The following is a 25,000-nucleotide window of genomic DNA, read 5'->3' on the forward strand; positions in this document are numbered from 1 at the left end:
TATAGCGACATGTTCACATGCATATTTCAGTTTGTAACTTTCGCATCGTTATTAACCGTGTGCTTGACTCAGTAGTTAAATTCATCACCTGTTCAGCCTCAAGAATTGCATCTCCGGACGTTTCTTCCTGGACAACAGCTGAGGGTTCCTCGGGGACAAATTCTGAAAGCATTAAATAAAGGAATCTTGAATGTTTGTTACTGTCCCTCACTTGCCTGACTGTTGCATCTAACATAAATAAAAAAAATTGTTGACTCACTTTCATCATCGAGTGTACTTGATGTTTCTGAATCTGAACTGCACAGGTTTGCTTTTGATTGTCTAATCTCACTGCCAGAGGTTGCCGAATATCTTTTCCTTTCGTGTCTTTGAAAGGTTGACCGTGATACCACATTATCGCAATGGGCGCAATAGACATATCCCTTAGCTTCATTGCTTTCCATGGTTTCTGTGGCTTCGAATTAATGTTGTAAAGGAAGACGTCAAGGGAAATAGCTGCTGAGCTGCTGATGGTAATTTCTCTGTCTTCTACTAATTCCAAGACAGTATAATAAGAACTAGGTACGGCTGTGCCACGTGGTTCTTGTCATCCGATCGATCAGTAAGCGTAATTAGATCCTTGACATGAAAAGTTAACTAATTAACTTATTGTTGATTCAAGATTACTTAAAGATCACGTTACCTTTTAGAACATTAATTTCCAATTAAAGATATTGAAAGATATTATGACACTTTAAGTTTACTTTATTTCGAAATTAAAGATGGTAAAATCTAAGTGTCAGTTTTGGGAGTAAAAAAAGACCTCCTAAATAAGACCTAAAGTTTGAAGGTATGAAAGTCCAATAAAAGGCCCATTAAAGACTCAGTAAAGATTGATTTTACCTTTTGCATATTTCATGTCACAATTAAAGACAATTAAAGATCAGCTAAACCTTTAGTTAAGCTTTAATTCTACACAAAAGACACCAAAATGTGTGTGTTCGTCCTGTGGTAGTGCAGCTATAGCCTTTATGTTATAAAAATGTTATGTCCTGGGCTTTATATTTGTGGAATACTTTGCCACAAGCCTCCTAAGGAAGTACCTAAGTTGTGTGGCATAGCCAGTCAAAACTTTGTGCGTAAACTGTAGAACTTTCTTGGTGTCCAGAACTCGAGTTTGTTGTGTATTCACACCGTTCAAATAAGTTAAAAGGGTACCAGATTTATCGGACTTTTTGCCCTTAATGCTTATGTTCCTCGGAAAATGATTGCACTAAAGTTTGTGAAGATGTTGCGAAATTTTCAAGATTTTTCTTGTGTCGTCCAAGCGGGTGACAGTCATCGAAAAAATTTCAATTGCCCATTAACTTTGTGATCGAGTTTTTCAGGAATCAATATCCCCACACTTTGTTTCCTTATTTTCTTTTATGTCATTGATAAATTGCAGTATGTTTGGATGTCCTTGTTTATGCAAAGCGGCTCGTAATTCACTTTGAAAAACATTGCTAAATTTGCGTTTTTAGGTGTCCGCGCTCTAACATAAACAAAAAGTGTTGCAAAACAAGTCTTATTTCAGATTATTCAATTATTAAGCTTCATGGCTATATAGAGCTTTCTCAGCATTTATTTCTAGGGTAATAGTCGTCCCTGCGATGCCGCTTCATACTTTTAAAAAGTTTAGCCAAAATTTTCAAAGCTGTTTCGAAGACCAGCCAATGGGCTATAGGAAAAATGCAGTTCGATTAAATCACGTTTAGTTTCTCCTAAGTAAAGTGAAGTTAAACTCACAGTAAGGTAATGTTGTCTTTTTCGTTCGTTTCCACTCCTTTATTTCGTAAATTAAACAACAGGCCCTTCAGTCTTTAACAAAAGTATTTCCATTGTCTTGGTAACCAAACGTTTTCTTCGAAGCAAGGTCGCAGCGGTTAAACACCTGATGTTATCCCCAAAAAATCTATTGGGTGAGTTACGATTTAATCATTGTTAGGATACTTGTGCTACTAGCCAATCACTGGGCTGAAAATAAAATAGACTTTTTTTCCCAAACTTTTTCTGCAGCTGGTAAGAGAACTGCTACACCGTCCGCCACTTGCTAGTAGCAAAAATGTGCAGAAATCTGACTCTCCCCTCCTGAAAGAAATCGAAAACAATTTTGAAATAGCATATCTGTGACTCGAATACTATTTTTGGCCTTTGAGATATGCTTAGTTTATTAGATTGCTATAGGCCTAACTGCGTATTGAAATCAATGACAAATGTTTTATGTCAGATGAAACGGAAGAAGGAGAGAAACGAAGCAAAAGGTTGTATTTATCACTTTTTGATTAGGACTTTTCCAAACATTACTTGATGTGTTTCAGTCTCTTTTCAGCTCAATCAAGGGCTGTTGTATTACGTCGGTTAAATCACTCGCACTTCTAATAAGTTTAAGAGATGTAGATATTTATATGGCAACAATCGTTTTTCAAAAGAAAACAATTCGAACACTTAAAATGGTGTTCAAGGACTGCACTTGAGTGAACGTATCTTAAACCACGATATTTTCCGAACCTAGAAGGAACTTAGTTTGTCACTATTCGTTTTCGTCCTCATTTTCCATCCCCATTATGTAATACGCCATCCGCACCCACCCAGTCCTCCTTTTACAGATGCCCGTGTTTCACCGTAGGTATGCTTTATATCCCTGTTAATACAAATGAATTTGTGACGATGATGGTACATTTTTACCGATAAACGTTTTGAAATCTCGTCTTATTTTTTTTTTTTTTTTTAATTTCTAAAGCACCACAACCTTTTTCACATAAATCCTACCTGGTACGCGTCCTCGTCCACGAAATGTGGGGAATTGATTTGCTTATGCACTCGTACGAAGCGAACTTGGCATAACTATATCGATATGCAAGAAAACGTTGGGAAAGAGGCTTATAAGTTCTGGCCACTCAGCTATTGTAGCTCCAACAGCCATTCTCCCCGAAACACAAACACACGCACGCAGGTTCGGCGCACCTTCCCATGGCAACAAAGGCTTTAACCCATTATACAATGAAGACTCTAAAACTCACTCGCGATATGATGTGTGTAGCGGAGTTTGTGATTAGAGCATAGACGCACGATTGACGTCATCGAGTGATTTCACAGGCGCACGTAATCAGGGTCTAGAATCCAGAAAGAGTGACTGGTCAACAAAGATTTGCAAACAAAGGGAAATATAGACAAACTTTCGCAAGAAAGGAAAACTGTCCGATGACCGTTGAGAGTGACCTCAACCAGGTTTAAAAAAAATACGACTTTGTTGTGACGTAAAAAGGAAGGAGATATTTGCCCAAATTTGTCGCCGATAGAAATGCGGTAATGGCGAGTATAACTCGATCACAAATCACCGTGAAGCGACTGACATGCTTTAATATTGTTAGGTCAAAAAGGTCAACTTTGAAAATATTGTTAGTGAAAATCTTTTGGATTATACTCTAATTTATAAGACCGCAACTGCGCGTGTGTATATAAAATGGTCTTAAAGTTTGCTTGAAAGCGGTTTTTTAATTGACTCAGTCAAAGTGACGCTCGCTCACGAAATGTGGTCAAAAGTCTTGGTTATTGTATAAAACAAATAGATTTCATTTTGCCGTTGGTCTGTACTCTGATAACGCACAAAGGACGTCAAAACGTGGTGAGAACATCAGTCACGCTATTCGCCTGCGGCTCGTAGCGTACTCCTTTGTTCTCGCCAAGTTTTAACGTCATCTGTGCGTTATCAGAGTACAGACGCGCGGCAAAATGGAATCGATTTGTTAAAAAGAAAACCATGTTGGACGAAGACGCAAGGAATTTGATGCGAAATGACGTGCCTATTTACGTGCATAGCCTTACAATTGCTTTGTAAGGTTAGAGTTTACCTGCCAAGGTATCTGGCTCAATCTTGAGCTTGAGACAGATATCTCGATAGAAGAAATAGTAAAAACTTTGATCTGGAAGATTATTACTCACAGAACATAAGCCTCAGCGAATAATTGTATATTACACTTTGAAATTGACTTGACTATGCTTATGGATTATTGTTTGCAATTTTAGAGTTAAGGCGCTACTAGATTTAAATTGGCCTAATTCTATTTATTTATTCTTATTTTATAGGAATTTGTCATCGAATAAAATTCAAAAACTGCCTGAGGGGATATTTGCAAATCTGACGTCGTTAAAATATTTGTAAGCTGTAATTTTGTCTGTCATCTTAATGTTATTTATTTTACTTTATTGATTATATTTATTTATTCTTTTTATTTTACAGCCATATATGTTAATTAACAGAAACAGGCTTGCTTCTGGCACAGAAAGGGTTTCCCTTTTCCCACTATAACCAACAAAAAAAAAAAAAAAAACAACAAATAGAAACGTGAAGTGAAACCTCCACTTTTGAAGAATGTTAACGTTAAATTGTTGAAAATACAGTCTAATTTCCCATTTTTTTTTTTTCGGAAATTTCATTTCCAGGACCAGCGCATGGGCTATAGGAAAAATGCAGTTCGATTAAAACAAGTTTAGTTTCTCCCAAATAAAGTCAAATTAAACTCACGGTGAAGTAATGTTGTCTTTTTATAGATATTTATATTGGAACGATCGCTCCTCAAAAGAAACAAATCGGACACTAAAAACAGTTTTTATGCGCTGAGCTGAAGTAAACTTATTTTAAACGATGGTATTTTTTTTCAAACTTGGAAGGAAGTTAGTTTGTCACTATTCGTTTCCATCCTCATTTTCCATCCCCATTCTGTAATGCCATCTGCACCCATCCGTTCCTCCTTTTACAGATGCCTGTGTTTCGCCGTAGGTATCATTAATTTTCTTGTCAATGAAGCGAATGCAATTCTTTACATACAAATGAATTTGTAATGATGATGGTACATTTTGACAGATAAACGTTTTGACATTTTGTCTGACTTTTTTTTTAAATTATTCCTTTATCAATCTGCAAAAAAACGTTAGGAAAGAGGGAGGGGGGGGGGGGGGTTGTCATCGAATAAAATCCAAAAACTGGGGATATTTTCAAATCTGACGTCGTTGGCATATTTGTAAGCTGTAATTTTGTCTGTCATCTTAACGTTATTTATTTTACTTTATTTACTATATTTATTTATTCTTTATATTTTATAGTCTTGTATGTTAGTGAACAGAAACAAAGGCGTGCAAAGCACATAACGCTAACAGTACAAATTTAATAAAATTTAATTTTTTTTTAACAGAAATGTTTACTCAAAAGTTTAGTACCTTACTCAATCGTATTTTCTACGGTTTTTTTGCAAATTGTTGCGCTATACCCTTGTAACCGAAATAAGAATACGGTCAGAAACTCAAAGAAGACAAATGTAAATAATTATTAATCACGAGCAAACACGTTTTCGTTCCTACAAATTTCAGCGGAAAAGATCTAGGCGAGTAAATAGCGCAACAATTCTTACGCTAACAATACCTAGTAATTTGTGTTGCAACGACCACATCACTAAATCAACCAAAAAGGATAACAAACGGCTGTACGCGAATAGGGAACGCGTGTTTTCCATCATACCTTGCCACTATATTTTTCTAACGATACTGAAAGAGCATCCAAGAAAGCTTTCCCTAGATCTATTGTACGAGTCGAAACTAGAACGTTTTTGTCATCCTTATGTGCCAGCGCTACGAACTATGCAAAAACTTGTTTAGCACGATATTCCTGTCAACGCATGAACTGCTTAGTCCACCTAGCTAGGAACCGCAGTACACCTTCAAACCATGCCCGTTTTACAACCTCCCAAAGATGCACACCGTACGAATTGAAATATAGTTAAGACGACAGGCTAAAACATTTCTGAGTAAAGATGACGAAGTTTTAAACAAGGTGCGGAGATATTTCCTGAATTGAAGCTCCGAGAAACTGAAAACAGGATATAAAGACAAACACGAACACATGGCCTAGTTTATTTTAAATTCTTGACAACTTAGGAAGGATGAACCCAATTTTTTTTTTAATTTCAGAAACTAAGATTCTATTTTAATCACGCTGCGCCCGTACAAGGGAGCGAAGACTAGGAGAAAATTCCGGAACAAATGATCCCACAACTACGAAACGTTTAACAATTTAAATATATTTACCTAAAATTTCGTTTCTATATTATTTCAAATTTTCTATTGCTACGTACCTTTTTTCCATCTTTTTCTTTTACGTAAAACCTAAATTTGTAATAGCCCTCCTTCAATTCTCAAACTCATCGCAGTTTATGTTTTGATTATTTCGTTAGCAATTTAAGCGTTCAAAAACCCAATACCCATTACTCGTTGATGGCTTCATGTAGTGTGATGAGTGGTGTAGGATAAATAACACCAACAATAAACAGTTTTTGGAATTAAATAATCTCATATAAACTTGCCAACTTCTAAAAGAAAATAAGAAGAAGGAATATTAAGACAAATAATGGTACGAGTACACGAGCGACTTGACAACGGGCGGAATATTTCTTCCGTCACAAACCCAGTCGAGGACGCAAAATGCCAATTTGCTTACATTTCGGGAAACAGACTTCTGCTTCCATAACGTCTAAAAATAACTGAAGTGAAATTCACATGTTCCAAGGGCTATACTGGGGTCTACCTCTCTCTCCCCCTATTTTCTCTTGACTTAAAATATTCTTTGCGTTTCAATCAGTTACGTTAATATATTAAGAGAGGCTGCCTGTAAGGATCAAGAATCCTCCGTCAACGAGTACATTTGGCGAATTGGTCATATTCTGTCCGAAAATATCCTTTGGTGAACTCTTTTTAAAATCATATTTAAAAGTTCCAGCGACTTTTTAATTTTGAGAGATTCTCAAAAATTTCAAAATGCCGTCAAAGTGCGGTTTCAAAGGTTCAAATGTTCAAAACAAGGTGCGAGAACAAAGAACTGCCAAACTGTTAAAATAACTTCAATTCAAATCATTCTCAGAGGTTTTATTAGTCCTAGAAAAGCAAATTGGACTTAGAAATCCCGCCACTCTTACCATGTTAATATTCGCCTTGTCGACTCCTCTCGTAAACTGCAACTTATATGTTGTACACAAGTATTGATGACATTTGAAAGACGAAATGCTCTGAATAGTTAGCGATTTTAAAGTTTCAGAAAAAAAAATTGTTTACGATAAAATTTTTTTTTTTTAATAGTTTAATTGATTGATGGTCAATACCGTAGATTCCGATGATCTTGTCTACACAAATCTAACAATCCAAGCTCCGAGCATCGGCGGCTAAAGTTTCCTGCGCTGGTCTGTAACCGTCACTTTCACTGCTTTTTTTAATTGAATGAGTTACGAAAAGAAGCTTTTAATAAACGTACATTTCTCTCCACCACATGGTAGTTAGTAGAAAGTTTGCTGAAGTCCTGAATAAAGAACATTTCAACAAAAAAAAAATGCATTCCATGATTTTTAAGGTCTCTTTTTGTTATCAGTATTGTCTTTATTTTATTGTAGACGGTTTGCTTCATGGCTAATCGATGTGATCTGAAATTCTTAGTTTAGTTCTTGTATATATTTTGGAATTAGATGTATCCAACGGAAAGTGACATGGGTATGCCGAAACATGCTTGCAAATTTAAAACCACCGTTAGTACAAAGCTTTCAAGTATTCTACTCCTATCTTTAAATCTTTTAACTAGGAAGCGAAATTTCCGAGAGCCGTCGTTCGATTGTCCTCCTAAACATTGCAGTTTATGTTTTGTAGTAGTCTACAAGCAAAAGAGTTAAAAAAATACCCATTACTTGTTGATGTCTTTTGACTGTACATACTGAGAATGATACCAAAATGAAACTACACGAAAGTTCTGTTCACTGTTTTAAAGAAACACTATACAACCACGACATGCCATTCGTACAACCGTTCTCTATTTGGATAAATCAATTTTTGAGCAGTCGCTTCCAGTATGCCTCGCTCTAATGTAGACATCAGTCCGCTTACTTTTTCTACACAATCAGCAAAGTTGAAAGTGTTGAGTTCATATTTTTTTTTTTTTCATTTTCTTTATCCTAACGGCTCCTTCAAGGCGTAAATGGGAAATGATTAGCATGAAGTCGAGTTTCCCAAACTACTGGTATTTTCTAATAAACAACTGATGTTGTGCACAAATTAATCCCTTGTTGGACAAATAGTTTTTGTCTCACATATGACCAGTGTTGTTTTGTGTCACATACGGGTTGTGGAACGAGACGTTTCTACCACTATGCTGCTACTATTCATCAGGCGCCTAATCAAGACCAGCAGTATGGCACCAGAAAGGCAGAGGATCAACACCTGAGGGAAACACGTAGGGAAACGACTAAATTTAAGCTTTATTTTACCCCATCATGACTAAAGTCTTTCACGACTGCTTTTGTTATCGCATCACCTCAGCTTTGGTGTCACTTACGAGTTGATGATTCATACCTTGAGCAAGACTTATGGTATAATTCTAGTTTTTGGCGCAAATGAATTATCTATAGAATAAGTCTTTTGGACTGCGATTTTCAATGCTCGTGTAACAATTCAGCGCTTTTAATCCCGTGCTGAAAGAGAATGTTTTACTTGAGAGAAGTCCCTGACCAGGAGAATAATGTGCTTATGTTTTGAAGTTTTCCGGTTCAACTTGAGCTGCATTGTCTGTCACAAAACATATGCAATTATTAGATATTGTCAGCCCCCCAATACGCAATGTAATGCCCGTCACGATAAGAAAAAATTCAGCTGCATGACTCAGGCTATGAACCATAAAACATTTTCTGCCAAAAACTGAACCATAGCCTTTCTTAGCCACTGCATCAGTAAACGGCTTAAGCGTCAGTGACGTTAACCACAGATCGTCTAAAAAGAAAACTCGGTCATTGAAAGCCACCAGAAATCGCATTCAAACCTGCAAATCGGCTTTAGCGTCTTTGCTTAAACGTATGCGGTGATGTGGGCGCTGTCAGACCTATCGTAAGATCAATAAGACCACGAAGAAACCTAGGCCTGGTAGGATGACTGAGCAAGAAAAATTTAGAAGTCCAATTAGTGATTGGAGCTCCTTAAGAGACACCTTCTGACTTGAGTAAAACGAAGTTAAAAGTGTGTAACATTTTTGAAGGTTAATTTCTGGGAGCCTAGCCCCTTGAAAAACAGAGTCAACCATGATACCTACAAACTGTAGCGAGGTATCGGGACCAACGGTTTTTTCCTCGGCGATGCTGGGGACGTCAAGATATTGACACATACGTTGAAAGCTAGTCAGACCTGACAGACACTTCTCTTTAGTGTTAGCGGTAAAAAGAAAATCATCGAGTACATGTAGCATGCTGGAGGCTCAAAGACCGTACCGCCTACTTAGTGAAAAGTCCATATGTTCCTTTCGGAATTGGCGACTGGTAGAACCGTGGTCAATTGCTTGTGGTTTGTTACCTGTTGAGGGAGATGGTTGTCCACGAAATGTCACTTTTAGCCACAGCTCCCAATAAACTTCATCACTAAGATACTTATTAACAGCAGTTTGCAGTAGAAGGCGAAGTTGCTAATCGCAAAATATCCAATCGCCGAATCAGTAGCGGCAATATCTCTTACGATTTCCCAATATTTGATAAGTTGAGGTGCCTCGCTAGGAAACACATTACGTAAATTGAAACGAAGGTATTAAATGCAGACATCTGTTGTTAATATTAGTGGGTTTTTTTTCGGAGTTTTCAAGGCTTGAGAGTATGCTTTGCGCCTGAACTTGGAGTAGAAGTATTGATTGATATGGAGTAGCGGTCAGGGCTTGGAGTTACTGAGACTAGGAGGCCGAAATCCATGTGCTCCAAGGACACCGCCTCTTAAACGGACATGGGAAGCACGGTGTTACTTGCGTTCTCACTGACTGTTGGCGTGCCTATGGGCATAGTTGGCGTTTCATGGTGTCCTGCATCGTGCTGGTGACGACTTCCGTGATAGCTCTTGTTAAAACCTCCATATTGATGCTTGCACTAGTCTGTGTGGCGGTCTCAGGAAGGATAGCAGTTACTTTCGAGGTCGATGGCGTTGATAAAGCACGCTTGAGTCGACAGTGAGGCGCTGTCAGATGGGTGCTTGCGAGAGGACATAGCTTATCGTAAAGTGTAATTAAGTTAAATTAGAATGCGTAAATGAACAAAAAAATGAGTTCATGGGTGTTTCTGTGTGAAGCGAGAGGGCTGAACCGATCCCATACCTGTCGAACCAAAGCAACAACAACAACAACAACAACAACAAAATCGCTCTTCTCTTCCAAGGTCCTTCTTTATCGGATTCTTTGCCCATCAACAGAACTAATTCAGAAACCCAAACTCGTCTCAGGAAAAATATTTTAAACTATCTATTGTATTCCTGTTAACATTTGTATAATTAATTATCTTATTGCCGTTTTTAACCTAATAGTGTTTACGCTGAGTTACCATGTGGAGGCCCCTTCGCCATAAGCCTTGTGGTTTCTGGGGATCTCCTCGACACAGTTTATTTTCATCCTAATTCCTTTCAATCTCCTTCTAATTCCCAAATTTTAAGCTAATTATCCATACTATATATTTACCAGTAACTTCCCCCTTATTTATTTTTAAATTATTTATTATATGACTGTGAACACTCTGGCGGCAAAGAATAATCAATCAATCAATTAATTAATTAATTAAGAAGTTGTTCGTTTCACATGGCTTATATATTGAGCAGTGAAGCTATGCTTTTGGTGGGAGCATTGTAACTTCGAAAGCAAGAATAAATAAATCGGATAAAAAGCGTTCGTTCATTTTGTGGAGATTTATAGTATCGGCGTTTGATGACGTTCTGCGGCTCTCTGTGTGAACTTGATATATAAAAATGCTGTAGACTGCCATGCGTTTGTACGAACGATAAAATCTCAAGGCCGCTTAACATGTATAAAATTTGAAAAAAGGCCCGGCAGGATGAATGCGAGTTGAAAGGTCGAACTAAAAATTTGACCTGTTACAACAGGGAAGAAAAAAAAAAAAAAAAAAAAACATGGCATCTGCCATAAATATTAATTATCTTTCTTAGTTCTTAAACACGATATATTCCCCTTTCATTTGCAGGTACCTAGACAATAATAAAATTGAACATCTACCCAAAGATATATTTTCGCACCGATCAAAGTTGGAGTTTTTGTAAGTGTAATTAACTTTTATAGCTGCTGTTCTTGTTGCTCTTTTGCCAGTAAATTAACATGGTAGCATGCGTAGAATTTGGTACTCTTGCTCCTCACCCTAGCATCAATGTCTGCAGCACATTTAAATAATTTAATTTATATTCAAGAATAAAAATCAACGATAAAATTTTTGAATGACGTTTCGATGACTCGCTCATCATTTTCGAATTCTAAAAAGTCAGATTGTTTAAAGTTCTATATATATAAGAATGCGTGTGAAGTCTCGTTGCACGTGATTAAAACCTACACTGTTGAATGTAGTGAGTGTTAATTAGGTACTAAATAGTTTCGCTTTTATTGAGTCTGATGGAGTGCTCAGTTTGGGTTTCTTTTCCTGGATAAAAAGCATTTTGTAGATCAGGCATCCAAATTTCCCACGACATTTCTTCAGTATAGTGAATTGTTCAGTGAATTGTTCTTGAAATGCTGTACATCAAGAAACTTAAGCCTTGCTTGAACACTCAAACGGACTCTATACGTGCGAAACTTTTTGTTTAACCGGTAGCATTCTTCAATGCTACTATTTTAATTAATATCTATTGTCCATTTTTGTATTTATAGCCGCAATCTTGCATTTTTAATTTCACTTGATAATGATGTAATGTACATCGAAACGTCGTGTTTTTAACCTTTTTATAATGTTTTTACGAAATGTTTTATCGCAATTTTTTATAGTCAAATGTTTTTCTAAGTCTTTGCTTCTTAGTCTTGATTTTGTGATTTATTTTTGTACTGAAACTATTTGTGACGTCATCAGTTTATAAACAAAACTTGAACTTCTCTGGAAGAAGCGAAGCTATTCCACAACAAGAAATTCTTGTTCTTTTTGGAAGGCCTTTCAAATAGGCATAAATTATCTTTCACTTCATAGGCACATTAAATAACATCTTCAATTTACCAAAGGTTCATCAGGATCGATTTCGGAAAAAAGATTTCGAGGCGCTGGAACTCCCAGTATGAGGATGTGGCGTTCTCCAAAAATGTTCTCAAAACTATAATTGTTTGTAAAGATAGCGAGAAATACTTCGCTTTCACGAATCTGTGTTTATTAGGTAACAACTGAAATTAAACAATAACGAAATTAGACATTTTACGCGAACTCTGCCGGTTTTCCTGAAGTGAACTGAAAGGGCATGTGGATGTCATTAACACATTCCTTTCATAAGGCGTTTAACGTAAAAAGTTGTCCCTTTCAGTTATAAATGAGCTTGCAACACCTTACATTTCACAATAATTAAAATGTTCATGCGTACCATAACACAGAAAACGTAAATGTATTGGTAAACACATTGATGTGTTTTATCCGTTACTTGGTGGATATAATCTGCTAAGAACTTTTACTGAGCGTTGTGGCTGCAACTGACCTTACAGTTCTCATTTTACACATTTTTATCTAGGAGCTATTTTATGAAGTTGCAGGTGGTATCTTAACCCATCGGTATTTTAGGTGTAATTTTAGGTATTTCAGGAGGTATTTTAATATATCGGGCCTAAAGGACTTCTCCAAATCTCCCCCCCCCCCCCTCCCCCCTATTTCTCTTAACTTAAATTTAAGAAATTGTATTTCGAGATCATTTGCACTGAGCTGGTATCCAACCTTTTGGCACAGAATTTGACTACTCTGTTACCAGATAACGTGACTAAAGCACGCTGACAAAAAATAAACAAATAAAAATTTTAACCATCAACCATAAGTTTAATTCCAAAGATTTGACGACGGAAAATAATTTTCTAAGGTGCCTGATAGATCAATTCTCCTTATATTACCGTTTACCACGTGCACGAATTACAAAACCTAGAGAACTGGAAAACACAACGTCTGGATTTCATTATGCGGTGACGCTGAATTATAGTGTCTCAGTTGAATATTTCATTTTTTTTTTCTTTCAGAATTATCACGTTTTATTAGGTTCCGACATATTTTGATATTATTGTCTTTGTTTCTCGCTGTCTAAAATAGTAAAAAAAATATCAATTTTGTTGCAGGGGTTTGTCTGGAAATGGTTTTAGCAATCTGTCTTCAGGAATTTTTTCCACCCTCAGGGCACTGGTGTTCATGTATGTTTGTCACCATTAAGCTCCATTAGTTCGCTTTGTATCATTTGTTTTAATACATTTCCTTCTAAATAAACCTTAATAAAACTTAATACATGCATCATGAAAAATGTGGATACCGCAGCAAGGGTCATCTGCAACGGCTGCTACAAATACTTTGTCTCATGCACAAAAATATGAAACACAAACTTTCTGATAGAAGAATTTTGCAAAGTGTGTCTGTTATTTTTCAGCTATCGGTTCCAACAAAATGGAATATAGTCGAAGAATTGGTGACGCAACGTTGATCCTTGACAATCACTGTTAGCGTCAAACGAGGTTGTTCTGGTATTTAATTGCTTCTGATTATGTCAAGTGAGAACGCAGAATAAAGATCAGCGACTGCTATTGTTGCCCTTTATGTTTTCATCGTCAACCGCTTATAGTGTATTTTGGATAATTAGAGGCTGTGTAGGTGTTAGTATAAAAAAAAAAAAGGAAAAGAAATTAATTGAAAGTGCAACTCACGCTGTTTGGTACCTAAAAGACCAACGAAATGGTTTTTAATAACTGTGCTCATAAACCTAAAAAAACAAGTCTCATGTTTTCTTTTTCTTTTCTTTTTTTTTTTTTTTTTTTAATTTTTGCAGTAACTTGGCAGATAATAAACTCAAGAACATTTCCGCCGATCTTTTCTGGAATCAACAGTCTCTAAAATATTTGTGAGTACCAGGGTACGCCCTGTCGTGTTTCTATTAGGGCTGAGGTATCAGCATACGTTTAGTAACTGTGTTTTTTTACATGTAATAAAACGAAATCAGAATTATGAACTTAATTTAATGTTAACCCTCCTTCGTCTTCGAGTATGTCGGTCTTGAACATCACTGATTGATCGGTTGACTGATTGACTGATTAATTGATTGATTGATTGGTTACTTGATTAATTGATTAATTGATTGATTGATTGATTGATTGATTGATTGATTGATTGATTGATTGATTGATTGATTGATTGATTGATTGGTTGGTTGGTTGGTTGGTTGGTGGCTGAACAGTACAAATAAAAATTATGTACGAGCATGCTCTGCGAGAGAACACTCGATTTAAAGATGTCGAACAATTAAGAATTAAAGTAGTACGTCGCAAAATATCAATAACTGTTGGTAAATAGCTACAACTATATTTTTAATTTTTTTTTACTCAAAATTGTAATGCTACACAATTCTAGCGTTGATTTGTTTGTTGTTAGTGTTTGATTGATTTGGTTTTTGGCGTATTGGAGGTTTGCTTGTTTTATTTTCGTTCTCCTTAGGATTCTTCAAAATAATAGTATCCGCTCTATACCTGAGGAAGCCTTTAACCTCGCAAGCCTTAAATACTTGTAAGTGTTAAAGAAAGGTCTGACAACAGTGCAAGGATAGCTGTAGCAAACCTTTCAATAAGTAGCTAAATTACTTTAAAAAAAAATTGAATATGTCCTCAACGCAATTATTCCAACTTGTTCAACTTATTCTTTTTGCCAGAACTACTTAGGAACAAAATTAGTAGGAACGTCTTTCAGGTTAAAAAGGGTAACGAAATATATCTCGTCGTGTACCTCCATCCTCGAGAAGACTTTAAATTTGGTCATGTAAAGTTGTTGTTTCTTGGCGGACGGCGAAGAAATGCGCAAAAAATTAATAATGTACGTGTACATCCACTGTACTTCAGGTTAAATCCTATTGGTTTATGCTGTCCTTGCTACCGTCGTTGTAGTAGCTGGTCAAAATACTCAAATTTTTCTGTTGACTTCTAGACATATATTTTTTTTAAATATTTATGATATTATGGAAGACAGTACTGACCACACAGGTTATTTTGAACACTAGGGTCTGCGCACCATATCTCAATCAAAAAGAAAATCAAAGAGACGAGTATACAAAACCTGATTAATAGCATGGTTGTTCATTAACATAGCGATGTTCAAAGTCGCGCAACAGATTCCAAAACTCACAAGTCGAAGATTAACTAGACGATAATGATGCCAAGGATTTTTGCAGGCTTTGAAAAATGTTACCCAAAAAGGGACATAATTGCAAATGAGTGGGCGGTAAAATTATTGTACTGTGTTCGTCCTTGGACGAAAAAAATGCTGCAGTTGTGCGATGGGTACTTATTTCAAATGCATCCGTTGGTGAAGGGATTATGTCCTCCTTTTCCGTTATTACATTTCGCAAACGAAGCTTCACCCACACAGAAATTGGATACCGCTAACAATATAGTATCAGATGTCTACTGGTCCATTGTCATCATATATCAGATGACAATTCTTCAAAGGTACTCGAAACTTCGAGTGAACCATGCAGTAAGTCCCAGTGTCCGGATCAAATATATGCCTTGGTTATTTGAGCGGGTGAATGCCTGGCCTAGCTAACAATTGTTTAGAAAACAGAAGCACAGATCATGAAACCATCATTGAGCAAACTCTTAAGAGCATGTCCATGAGAGGACCAGGCAGTGGTGATACATGCCATCTCACTGATTTCAATGAAACTTGGCCAGATTGAAGGGCCTACCTGATAACTTCAAAAGCCAAAGTGGTTTGATATTTGGAATTATCCGGGGGGAGTTAGACCACCCCCCCCCCTGCTTTTTTACAAAAATTCCCATATAAATTACTCTAAAATAGGGTAAAGTGAGGGGCTCCTTAAGCTTGTAGAATTTCACCAATTCTATTGTGACTCCACATGAGCATAAGCACATCCTTCATGAGTTATGTTCAGGAGTCTCAGATTATTTGAATAATTACCTGTCAATCAATGCAAGTTAATAATTAACTAGGTAAAATAGCATAGCAAAGTATGGTGATTTTGTGGCCAAATATTTCTAATGGCAAAATTCCCCCCAAAAAGATACAACTATCACGGCTTAGTTCTACCTTTGGCCTAACCAAATAAACAAAAAAAATTTTTGGGACCTGCTATTTTTAGCGCGTATGACAAGCTCAAACCCTGCACATCTTGCACGAGATTTTGGTTTAACGCAATCTAATAGTCACAGCAAAAAAACAGCTTGGGAGCGAATTTAAGCATCTCTCCCACTCATTTCTATTAGATGTGGATCGACTGATTCTCTCGTAGATCATATGATAATAATATTTGGAATTTTCATCAAAATTATGGAATAACTGGTTCTAGTAACAGTCGGAAATCGGAATGCTAAGTTGGTTTCATCTGATAGCGCGAGGAAATTGCTAGTTTTCGCTTCACAAGCCCAAACAAAATAACCACTAATAATCTTAGCATGATTTTAAAGACTTTTATTTCAGTATCTAGATTCAAAACAATTCGGATCTGAAACTTATTATCTTTAGTAAATAGCAGACAGTTGTTGACAAACGTCGAGTCAAACGTGACAGCATATAGAACGTTTTGAACTAGACGCCTCCTCAAAGTCACACGTGCAGTTCTTATTAAGCTATAGAATGGAATAATGTCTTGGACAACACTACCAAAGGTTTGCATGTTTATATAAACATCAGAGTGGAAGCCAAAGATACGAAAGCCTACTTACATTATACAAGCAAGACTTCAATCCGTTGAGCTGTTTACTTCCATAAGTGTGATCCGCCGACTTTCTATTTCGCGTGGTCTATTGCGTATATTTAAACCTCAAACACTTCTCCATCTTAATAAAGCGTAGCTTCCTCGGGTCTCCCACTCAGAAAGCCTGTATCGACTGAATTTCGGGCTCACTTATACGAGTATTGACGTTTAGGTCGGTACCGGTTAGTGTATGGCGTGACTAACACTGAGCCGCGTTGTTGGTCAGCGGAAAGACAGGTCGCGGGAGGAAGACGGAAAACGAAAACAACTGAACTCAACTGACATGTAGTAAATGCTACAATAACATTGTATCACAGTCAGCCAAAACTCACGTCAAGAAAGAGTGACTAAGAATTCATGATATTCAGTTCTCATTTTTGTGTACTCAGTGCAGCGTGACCTTTGAGAACACTGGTAAGACTTTGTATGGAGAGCCAAAATGTTGGAATAACCCCAGAACATATAAACATGCGTAGACGGTGAGCCCGTTTTATTAGTTTTACTGAATTAAAATTACTTTATTTAAAGTTCAAAAGCTCCGATATGCTATTGCCAATGGTAAAGTATTCAGAATTTAGACAACCATCTTGGGTACCCTGTGTATTACGATAGTAATATAATAGTTCGGCATTGCTACAGATCCAACTCGCGCCTGATCTGTTGCCTTGTCCGGATGACAGCGGTCTCTTCTGTTGAAATATCATCCTCATCATCATCATCATCATCATCACTATGTGGAGGTGCTGGCGCTGTATCTCGAAGCAGTCTCTTATTGAGGATTGACAGCCTACTAAAATAGCGCGAAGTTTGCGCAGTGGTCAACCACTCTTCCTTCTGGAATTTTTTCTTACCGCTATCATCGCGTAATCCCTTCATACGTGTTGCCACATCTGCTTGGTTAGCTTTATGACCTGTCTCTTCTCCTTGCAGGAACACTTGGCGTAAATAGTTTCTTGCATTCTCGGAGAAAGGTACTGTACTCCTCGCCTTTTTGAGGGCCCATCCTTTTTCTGCAGGCGGCATGCTCGAATTGTCGGGCTGGTTGGCAGTGGATGCACCTGAGAAAGAAGGAACGCCTTGAACATAACCACCAGAAAGGGAAAGGCAGGTTTCAGCCCATTTTCGCTTGATCTGGTCATACTGTGTCTCGCGTTCAAGTTTTATTAAGTGCTTCCCCACATCGAGATGCTTCTGCAATGCAGAAAGTGACTGGTATACCTTGATACACCCTTCTTCGGGACATGCGAAGTGTATCTTGTCTTCATCTTCAGTATCCTCTTCACTAGGGGTAGCGGGTTCTGGCTGAGATGGTCTGGGCTCGACAGAAGATGATGGTAAGGGCCTCGCTGTCATGAATGTCCCCACTTCCACACTTGGTGTTCCAAATGGCAGTACCGTCTCAATATTCGTTGCCCCCTGTGGAGTACCAAACCTTGCAATCATAGCTGAGGGGAAGAACTTTCCAGGGCCAATGTTGTACGCCCGCCATGCCCTCAGCCCACCTCCTTCCTAGCAAAAGTTGTTTAGGGCCTGTATACCTGTCATAGTATGTTTGTGCATTGTCTGTGACATGGTTTGAACCTTGCAGACTGACGCATAACACCCTTTCACTCCGCCATGTGACTCAATTGCCGCCTTCATATTAGCTGCTGTTTGCACATCGTTTCCCTCGTTAACAAAGCGCCTAATGTGACTCTTGACTGAGGCGATTCGACGATCACATATATCTTTTCCCGCCTGCGGCTCGCTGAAGTCATAGCGGGCTATTCTAACTCCGGTACGTTCTCCGAGGCTTGGTAAGGAGAGTATCAGGAAAGCGGTGTGATAACATCCTGCGTTATCCGACCTTAGAAAGGCTTCTGAAAGATGGGGCTTCAGTCCTTTAAGAGTCGTTAGCGTGTGCTCCAGGATAGATGCCACAGCAAACCAATTCTGAGTACACTCGTCAAATATGTGAATGAAGGTCCTTGTCTGAAAAAATAATTGTAAACACTACCCTATAATACTGTCACGATTGCGTACTTAGTGCCAAGACATATGCACACCAGAACCCTTTATGTATCAATTTTGATCGGATTAACCCTTCACCTGATACTGCGATTAGACAGTCGCCGGGGGATTCTGCTTGCGCTGACTTTCAAAGTTAAACTTTTTTTAAATTTGCGCAAATGAGTTGTAAGGCTTCGAGTGTTTTTGAAAAATTTTATGGCGTCATGTTATGGTCTATAAGGGTATAGACCATAGAAAACTGCCGTCGATTTGTTTTTTTACAATAACATGGAAAAAGTACGAGAGGAATTGGCTATTTCTTTCGTTGAGAAAGCGCGCGAGTTACATCTGACGTCATTTTTATTGTCTGTACTCTTATAGACAATAGCAAAGAGCCAATCAGCGCGCAGGAATTTGGACAGTTATTGTATGTATGTATGTATGTATGTATGTATGTATGTATGTATGTATGTATGTATGTATGTATGTATGTATGTATGTATGTATGTATGTATGTATGTATGTATGTATGTGGCATTTATTTGAGTAAATGACACGTAGAAAATCACCTCAATGTCGTTGCTAGCTTCATCTTTTGTGATTGCCACCGTCACATGCCACGGTTTTCCCTTTTTCCCAAACCAGTCTCTCTGGGTCTCTCTGAAACTGGTAGGGAGGAACTTCATCGCCCAGTCCATGACGAATAGTACTTGACTGACCGATAGATGGTCGACCACAAAGGATTTTGCAACATCTTGGTGAACAGCTCGGACGATGTGCGCCTTCCACTCTTCCAGCTTGGGTAGAGCACTCTCGACATTATAATTTAGCTCTTCTCGTCTGTCTGGATCACTGTGGAGTTGGAATTATTTAAAGAAAAAAATCATATTGTTCTCTTTTTTACGAAAGTGGTGTTGATAGAGTACTGAACCACTCATGATCATACAAGAAGTAGTGAGATAAACTCTTCAATTATTACCTAAAGTCTACATCAGAGGAGGACACGGCTAACTGAACATCAACCATGACATTCCTCAAGTCGTCACAGCGATCACAGCAGATATTGTGTTGATGCTGGCATGTTCCGCAATGATCACTCTGTCCACTGCTGAGGGCATGTACGCTACAGTGGTCCGCACAGGGCTCCTCTTGACAAATATGGATCTTGAAATCTGACTTGAGATATTGTTTTGCTGCTTTTAGTCGACGTGTGATAGAACTTGAAGACTCGCTGTCGAGACCTGAGGAAATCAGACAGAAAATAAAGAAATACCAGTGAGTTAACAGTTTGTATCACAAGCCTCTGAATAGGGCGCGCTCAGAAAAGACATGAGATTGTTTTTATGCGTCATATGACGTCATGATGGCATAGGCCATGATGATGCAAACCACAATGAAAAAAAGGGAAAACACACAGACAATGAAATGTGCTGCAAACATACCTTAGCCTACCATGGTGGTGCAGCTGGTGAATGGTATCTTCAAGAGAAGTTAGCGCATCGACTCCGTCGGTTTGCGTGCTGTCTAGGCCAGCCAGTAATTTCTTTTGTGACGCTGCGCATATCTGTAACAGAAAGTCAAATCAAGTTTCTGAGATCAAGGATGTCAGTTACTTTCCTTTGCAGAATTATATTGCATATCTTATTATGTTTATGAATCATTTATCTTGGGTGTGTCGGCGCAAGAAATGTAAGGCTGTCATGCCGAACAATTGTATGTGCCGGAGTCAAGATGAGAAAAAAATTTAGACAATTCAATTACACAATCCTATTATAACTATTGCTAAACATAATGACTGGAAGGCTAACCTTGATGACGCTAAACAATGTTGATCTTCTCATGGGTTCAAACCCAGACTCGGTGCAATATTTCAAGTACAGTTGAACTAGGCGAGACGAGATGACAGTGCGCACTACACTTGGGATTTCAATTCTTTCACCAGTTGATAACTTGAGATGTTTTGTTCCATATGCCACATCTTGGAGAAATGAGGGGCTGGATATAAAATCAAGAAAGTGGTCGACTTGAACCGGATCCAGTCGAGTCCTCTGCAGAGTTGGTGGATCGATGGCCTGACCAGGCTTGTTCTTGAAGGCATGCCTTCTTGCCTCTTCGATCCTCCACTTTGTGAGGCCAGGAATGAGCTCTAGCAATTCTGTCTTTGAATAGTCGCTGTCAAAAAGGGACAATATTTGTTGTCTGTTGTACCAGGATCCCGCCTCTTCATAACATCTGACCAGTCTTGACACTAAGGTGCCCTCGCTTGCACTCAAAACCGATTGGATCGTCTCATTCCTGCCGCGCACCTGCTCAAACAGCCATGTGGAGTTGCCAGGGGCTATAGCGCCCAGTGCGACGGCCACTGCCTGCTCAGCCTTCCGTCTGTAATATCCTGTGTGGAGGCAGAGATAGTAAGTACATCAGACTTACACTGGGATCGCACAGGACTGACGCTCCTGTCCGATGTTCTTCTGAGGAATGTGTTTAGGTTCTGAAGCTTCTGCTCAACCTGGGGCGTTGGCTGCCATTCTTGCGAGGTCTCAGCGTCCCGCGCTGACCCTTGAGACGACAGGGAGAACACATCAGGGCTGTGTTCACCAGGCTGAAAATGACAAAAAACTTGAGTATTTAATAATGTTCCTACAATAAACAAAAAATAGCGTTATGGGGAATCTCTGGTTAATACAAGAACAAGGTCTTGTGCTACGAGGGCTAGGCGGTGGTAGTAATTCTAACACAAATATACAGACAGAACCTAAATCCCTAGCAAAACTAAATTACAAGCATTTGACCAAAATAAATTTCCGCCATTACGGACTCTCGCTATTAAGGACACTAACTCGCGGTCCCGAGGATGTCCACAATAAAGGAGTTGACTGTCGTGGAGATCGGGACGAAGTAGCTGTGAGCGAATAATAAAGCGAGGAAACTGGGGAGAGAAGGCGAATCCCTGCCCCTTCACGTTTTGTAGTGCTTGCAATATTATTCGTTCACCAGCAAGGCTAACAACAATTTGTCAACAGCCAGTGAGTAGCCTGTAGCACAGGCGTTGTTTTTTGGCGTTTTTCAGGCGAGTAGAGGCAAGCGCGAGACGAGCGCGGAGCGCGAGTCACGCGCGAAGGGAGGGGCGCGAAAAAAAAACAATAATGAAAAAGAGGTTTCGCGCCCCTACCATTGCGCGTCATTCGCGCCCCCGTTCGTCTCGTACTTGCCTTCGCTAGCCTGAAAAAAAAAAAGCAAAAGCTAAATAAATAAATAAATAAATAACGCCTGTTCTGCAGGCTTGCCAGTGAGTAATAATCAAAGCAATGTGATACCACGATAAAAAATGCCTGCAAGTGTCCGGTAGGGGTGGGGGACTCCCATATAAAAGTTACGGGGGTGATCGTCCGAAATTTAAAAAAAAAAAACTTTATAGGTACCAGAATTCTGTTTTGTGGGCGTGGTTCCAACAATTTATTACCTACATAAACAAGACTTAACTCTAAATCAATACACTAAGTGACAGTTGACTGACATTAACTCACTCTTTCTCGGCTCAATAATCTAAAAGGTACCACAATACATCTCATTTCAGCCCCCTAAGGAGTTCCAAGCCACGAATTCTAATCACTTGGTTGAAACTGAACACACGCATTCCGCATTTCAAACATAAGAAATTTTCTAAGATCGTTTCCATTTGCAAAAGACCAAAGTGTTGCGACAACAAGATAAAAAAGTAGCTGATGGAGTACACAATACCTCGCTTGATGTTTCCTCTGGCGGTAACTGAAATCGCACGTGCGCTTGCGGCTCGGCAACCGCGCTGTCAGCCAGCTCCATAGGCAGGTCTGCTGAGATTTGCTCCTCTCTCTGCTCCTGGCGCAGCGGAATGTTTGGAGAGAGCTCTAACTTGATGGCGGCTTGGTGTTTACCACGGCAAGTTCTACAGATACCTGTGTTCGCATAGAAAATGACAAAATATATGAATTATTTGTTAGGCGGATTCCCACCCCCTTCCTCTTTCAACAGTGGCTGGTAATCCTCAAATTCTATAACTTTTGAAAACAAATGAGACTAAAAATTCAAAGGATAATGAAACAAAGCACATTACCTGCTCCAACAGGGACCACTACATTCCACTTTCTCTTGATTTCTTTAGACATTCGCAGGTTAATGCCCCTCTCCCGTTTTCCCTTTCGATTGCCATGGAGTGGATGCTGGCATTTTATCGACGTCCAGAACTTGACACCTAATTCATCGCGGTGCTTTGGACAAATTGTAAAGTCACGGCCGTCTTCACCGAACAATCCCACACGTGCAAGAATGAGTTCTTTCTCGGACGAGACACAACATTTTGCTACAGAGATTTGTCTGAGATGGGCAGTGATATCTCTGGAACAAGAGCTCAGAGGAAGAAGCTCATTACCTTGACTTCGGTTTGAAATATTGCAATGAGAATCACAGAGCAATGCAAATGAACATGCAAGTTGAGACATTGTCTACACAGCGTAAGGTGTACGTGGGAAATGTGTTTAATGTTACACAAAGTTCCCACTAACATGTAATTAAGGATAGTGACGCAAGTGGTATGGGAATGCAGATGCTGCATAATTTCTGTGAACGAGGACTTGATAATTTGAAATCATGTTGTTTTAGAATGATAGCAGAAAAAGCAGAAAAATTTGACTGATCGGACTCTTACTTCGGGAATTTCTGTTTGTGCATTTGGAAAAGAGAATTCTGTGAAGAATTAAATTTCAGTCGGAATCTATAACTGTAAAATATAAACTAAGAAAGTCAATTATCATATCAGACGGAGTTAAAGATATATAATAAGTACTGCCGGTCATCTTTGAGTTAGTTCACACTTGCTTTGAGCTGTATAATGGATCAATTTCTACTGTCTCGGAAACAACTATGAAAAGCTGAAGGGAATTTTTGCAAGATAGCACATTCCAATGTAAACACCAAGAAATTCCCCAGGGAAATTTCACTGTAGCTTGTGTTTACGTTGCGCATGAAAAAATCACGTATGACTGACAAGGTATATCTTATGTACAGACACGTATAACTAGGCTCGATTACCAGCCGCTGTTCAGGAAAATGAGCCGGACCCGGGAGACGGCGGAAATCGAGCCTACGTATAACGAGCAAACGAAGTAGTCAATAGTTCTCATATATCTCCTCAGTTTCTTTTGATTTAAATAGAAGCTAATAGATAAGATCTGTTCACCTATTCCATTTACAGAAAAAAAAAAATAATAATTCATGCTCCACCGGGATCCCTGTGTCCGCTGACCGTCAATGAGGCTCGGAGCTAGTCACGCAATACACTATTGATCCATCGTGTTCCCAAGTTCATGTTTGTATTTCGCCCAAAATACACGCATTGCAAGTTTTCTGAGTGAGAAAGACAAGGGATCTGTGCTATAGTGACATGGAGAGGTATTTGAGGTTTAAATATACGCGATAGACTACACGAAATAGAAAGTCGTCGGACCACGCTTGTTATGGAAGTAAACAGCTCAACGGATTGAAGTTTTTCTTGTAAAATGTTAGTAAAGCTTTCGTATCTTTGGCTTCTATTCTGATTTAAAGACTCAAATCTTCAGTATCGCTCGGTGTCAAAGGGAAATGATTTTCTCTTGATAGGATAGTAAGATATGTGTTGACTTTGAGGCGGCGTCTAGTTTAAAACGTTACAAAATGCTGTTACGTTGTACCCGTTTGTCAACAAAAACTGTGTCTGCTATTTAGTAAAGTGTAACTTTGAGCTGCGAATGGTTTTGAACCTGAATGCTAAAATTAAAGTCTTTAAAATCATGCTAAGATTATGAGTGGTTATTTTGTTTGGAATGTGGAAGCGAAAACTAGCAGTTACCTCGCGCTAGCAGGTGAAACCAACTTAGCATGCCGATTTCCGACTATTACTAGAACCAGTTTTTCCTTAATTTTGATGAAAATTCCAAATATTATTATCACATGATCTACGAGAGAATCAGTAGATCCACATCTAATAGAAATGAGTGGGATAGACGCTTAAATTCGCTCCCAAGTTTTTTTTTTTGCTGTGACTATTAGATTTTAGTATATTCTCAGCTCCGACTATTGCATTTCTAGCTCTCTAATTGGCTCAAAAACTCCGACTATGAGCCATTATAATCCATCAAATATTTTCGCTCTCACGCGATTGGTCTAAACGCCTCACGTGACCGAATATGCCCCAGCTAAAATTGGGGAATATCCGAGGATA

The 25,000-nt window shown here is 38.6% G+C and overlaps 2 protein-coding genes, 1 long non-coding RNA gene and 2 pseudogenes across 4 annotated transcripts in view; 3 read left to right on the top strand and 2 right to left on the bottom strand.

The window, feature by feature from the left end:
• Nucleotides 1-443, bottom strand: part of LOC146482828 (uncharacterized) — a 3,843-nt pseudogene extending 3,400 nt beyond the window's left edge.
• The window catches only part of LOC146482827 (uncharacterized), a 20,704-nt gene extending 16,521 nt beyond the window's left edge, over nt 1-4,183 (top strand). Inside the window, exon 5 of the long non-coding RNA XR_014864027.1 lies at nt 4,108-4,183. This is a non-coding gene — a long non-coding RNA (uncharacterized LOC146482827). The remainder of the gene's footprint in view (nt 1-4,107) is intronic.
• The window catches only part of LOC146482818 (uncharacterized), a 410,856-nt gene that overhangs the window by 369,278 nt on the left and 16,578 nt on the right, over nt 1-25,000 (top strand). Inside the window, exons 5-8 of the mRNA XM_085106651.1 lie at nt 11,046-11,117; nt 13,145-13,216; nt 13,843-13,914; nt 14,505-14,573. The gene's annotated coding sequence lies outside the window, so the exon portion shown is untranslated. The remainder of the gene's footprint in view (nt 1-11,045; nt 11,118-13,144; nt 13,217-13,842; nt 13,915-14,504; nt 14,574-25,000) is intronic.
• On the bottom strand, nt 17,410-23,278 carry LOC146482829 (uncharacterized; annotated as a pseudogene). The gene is made up of 7 exons (XR_014864034.1): nt 22,859-23,278; nt 22,507-22,700; nt 20,574-21,367; nt 20,218-20,329; nt 19,745-20,006; nt 19,335-19,617; nt 17,410-18,747 (listed from the first exon to the last, which is right to left on the bottom strand). The product of XR_014864034.1 is annotated as an uncharacterized LOC146482829 (transcript).
• The window catches only part of LOC146482830 (uncharacterized protein KIAA1958-like), a 2,189-nt gene continuing 2,099 nt past the window's right edge, over nt 24,911-25,000 (top strand). The window contains exon 1 of the mRNA XM_085106637.1: nt 24,911-25,000. This exon is cut by the window's right edge and continues 167 nt beyond it. Within this exon, the coding sequence (XP_084962763.1) occupies nt 24,966-25,000 (35 nt within the window). The 5' untranslated portion in view covers nt 24,911-24,965.

This window comes from Pavona decussata, unplaced genomic scaffold (genome assembly GCF_977016875.1).
Source record: "Pavona decussata unplaced genomic scaffold, jaPavDecu1.1 SCAFFOLD_42, whole genome shotgun sequence".
Taxonomy (NCBI): Eukaryota; Metazoa; Cnidaria; class Anthozoa; order Scleractinia; family Agariciidae; genus Pavona; species Pavona decussata.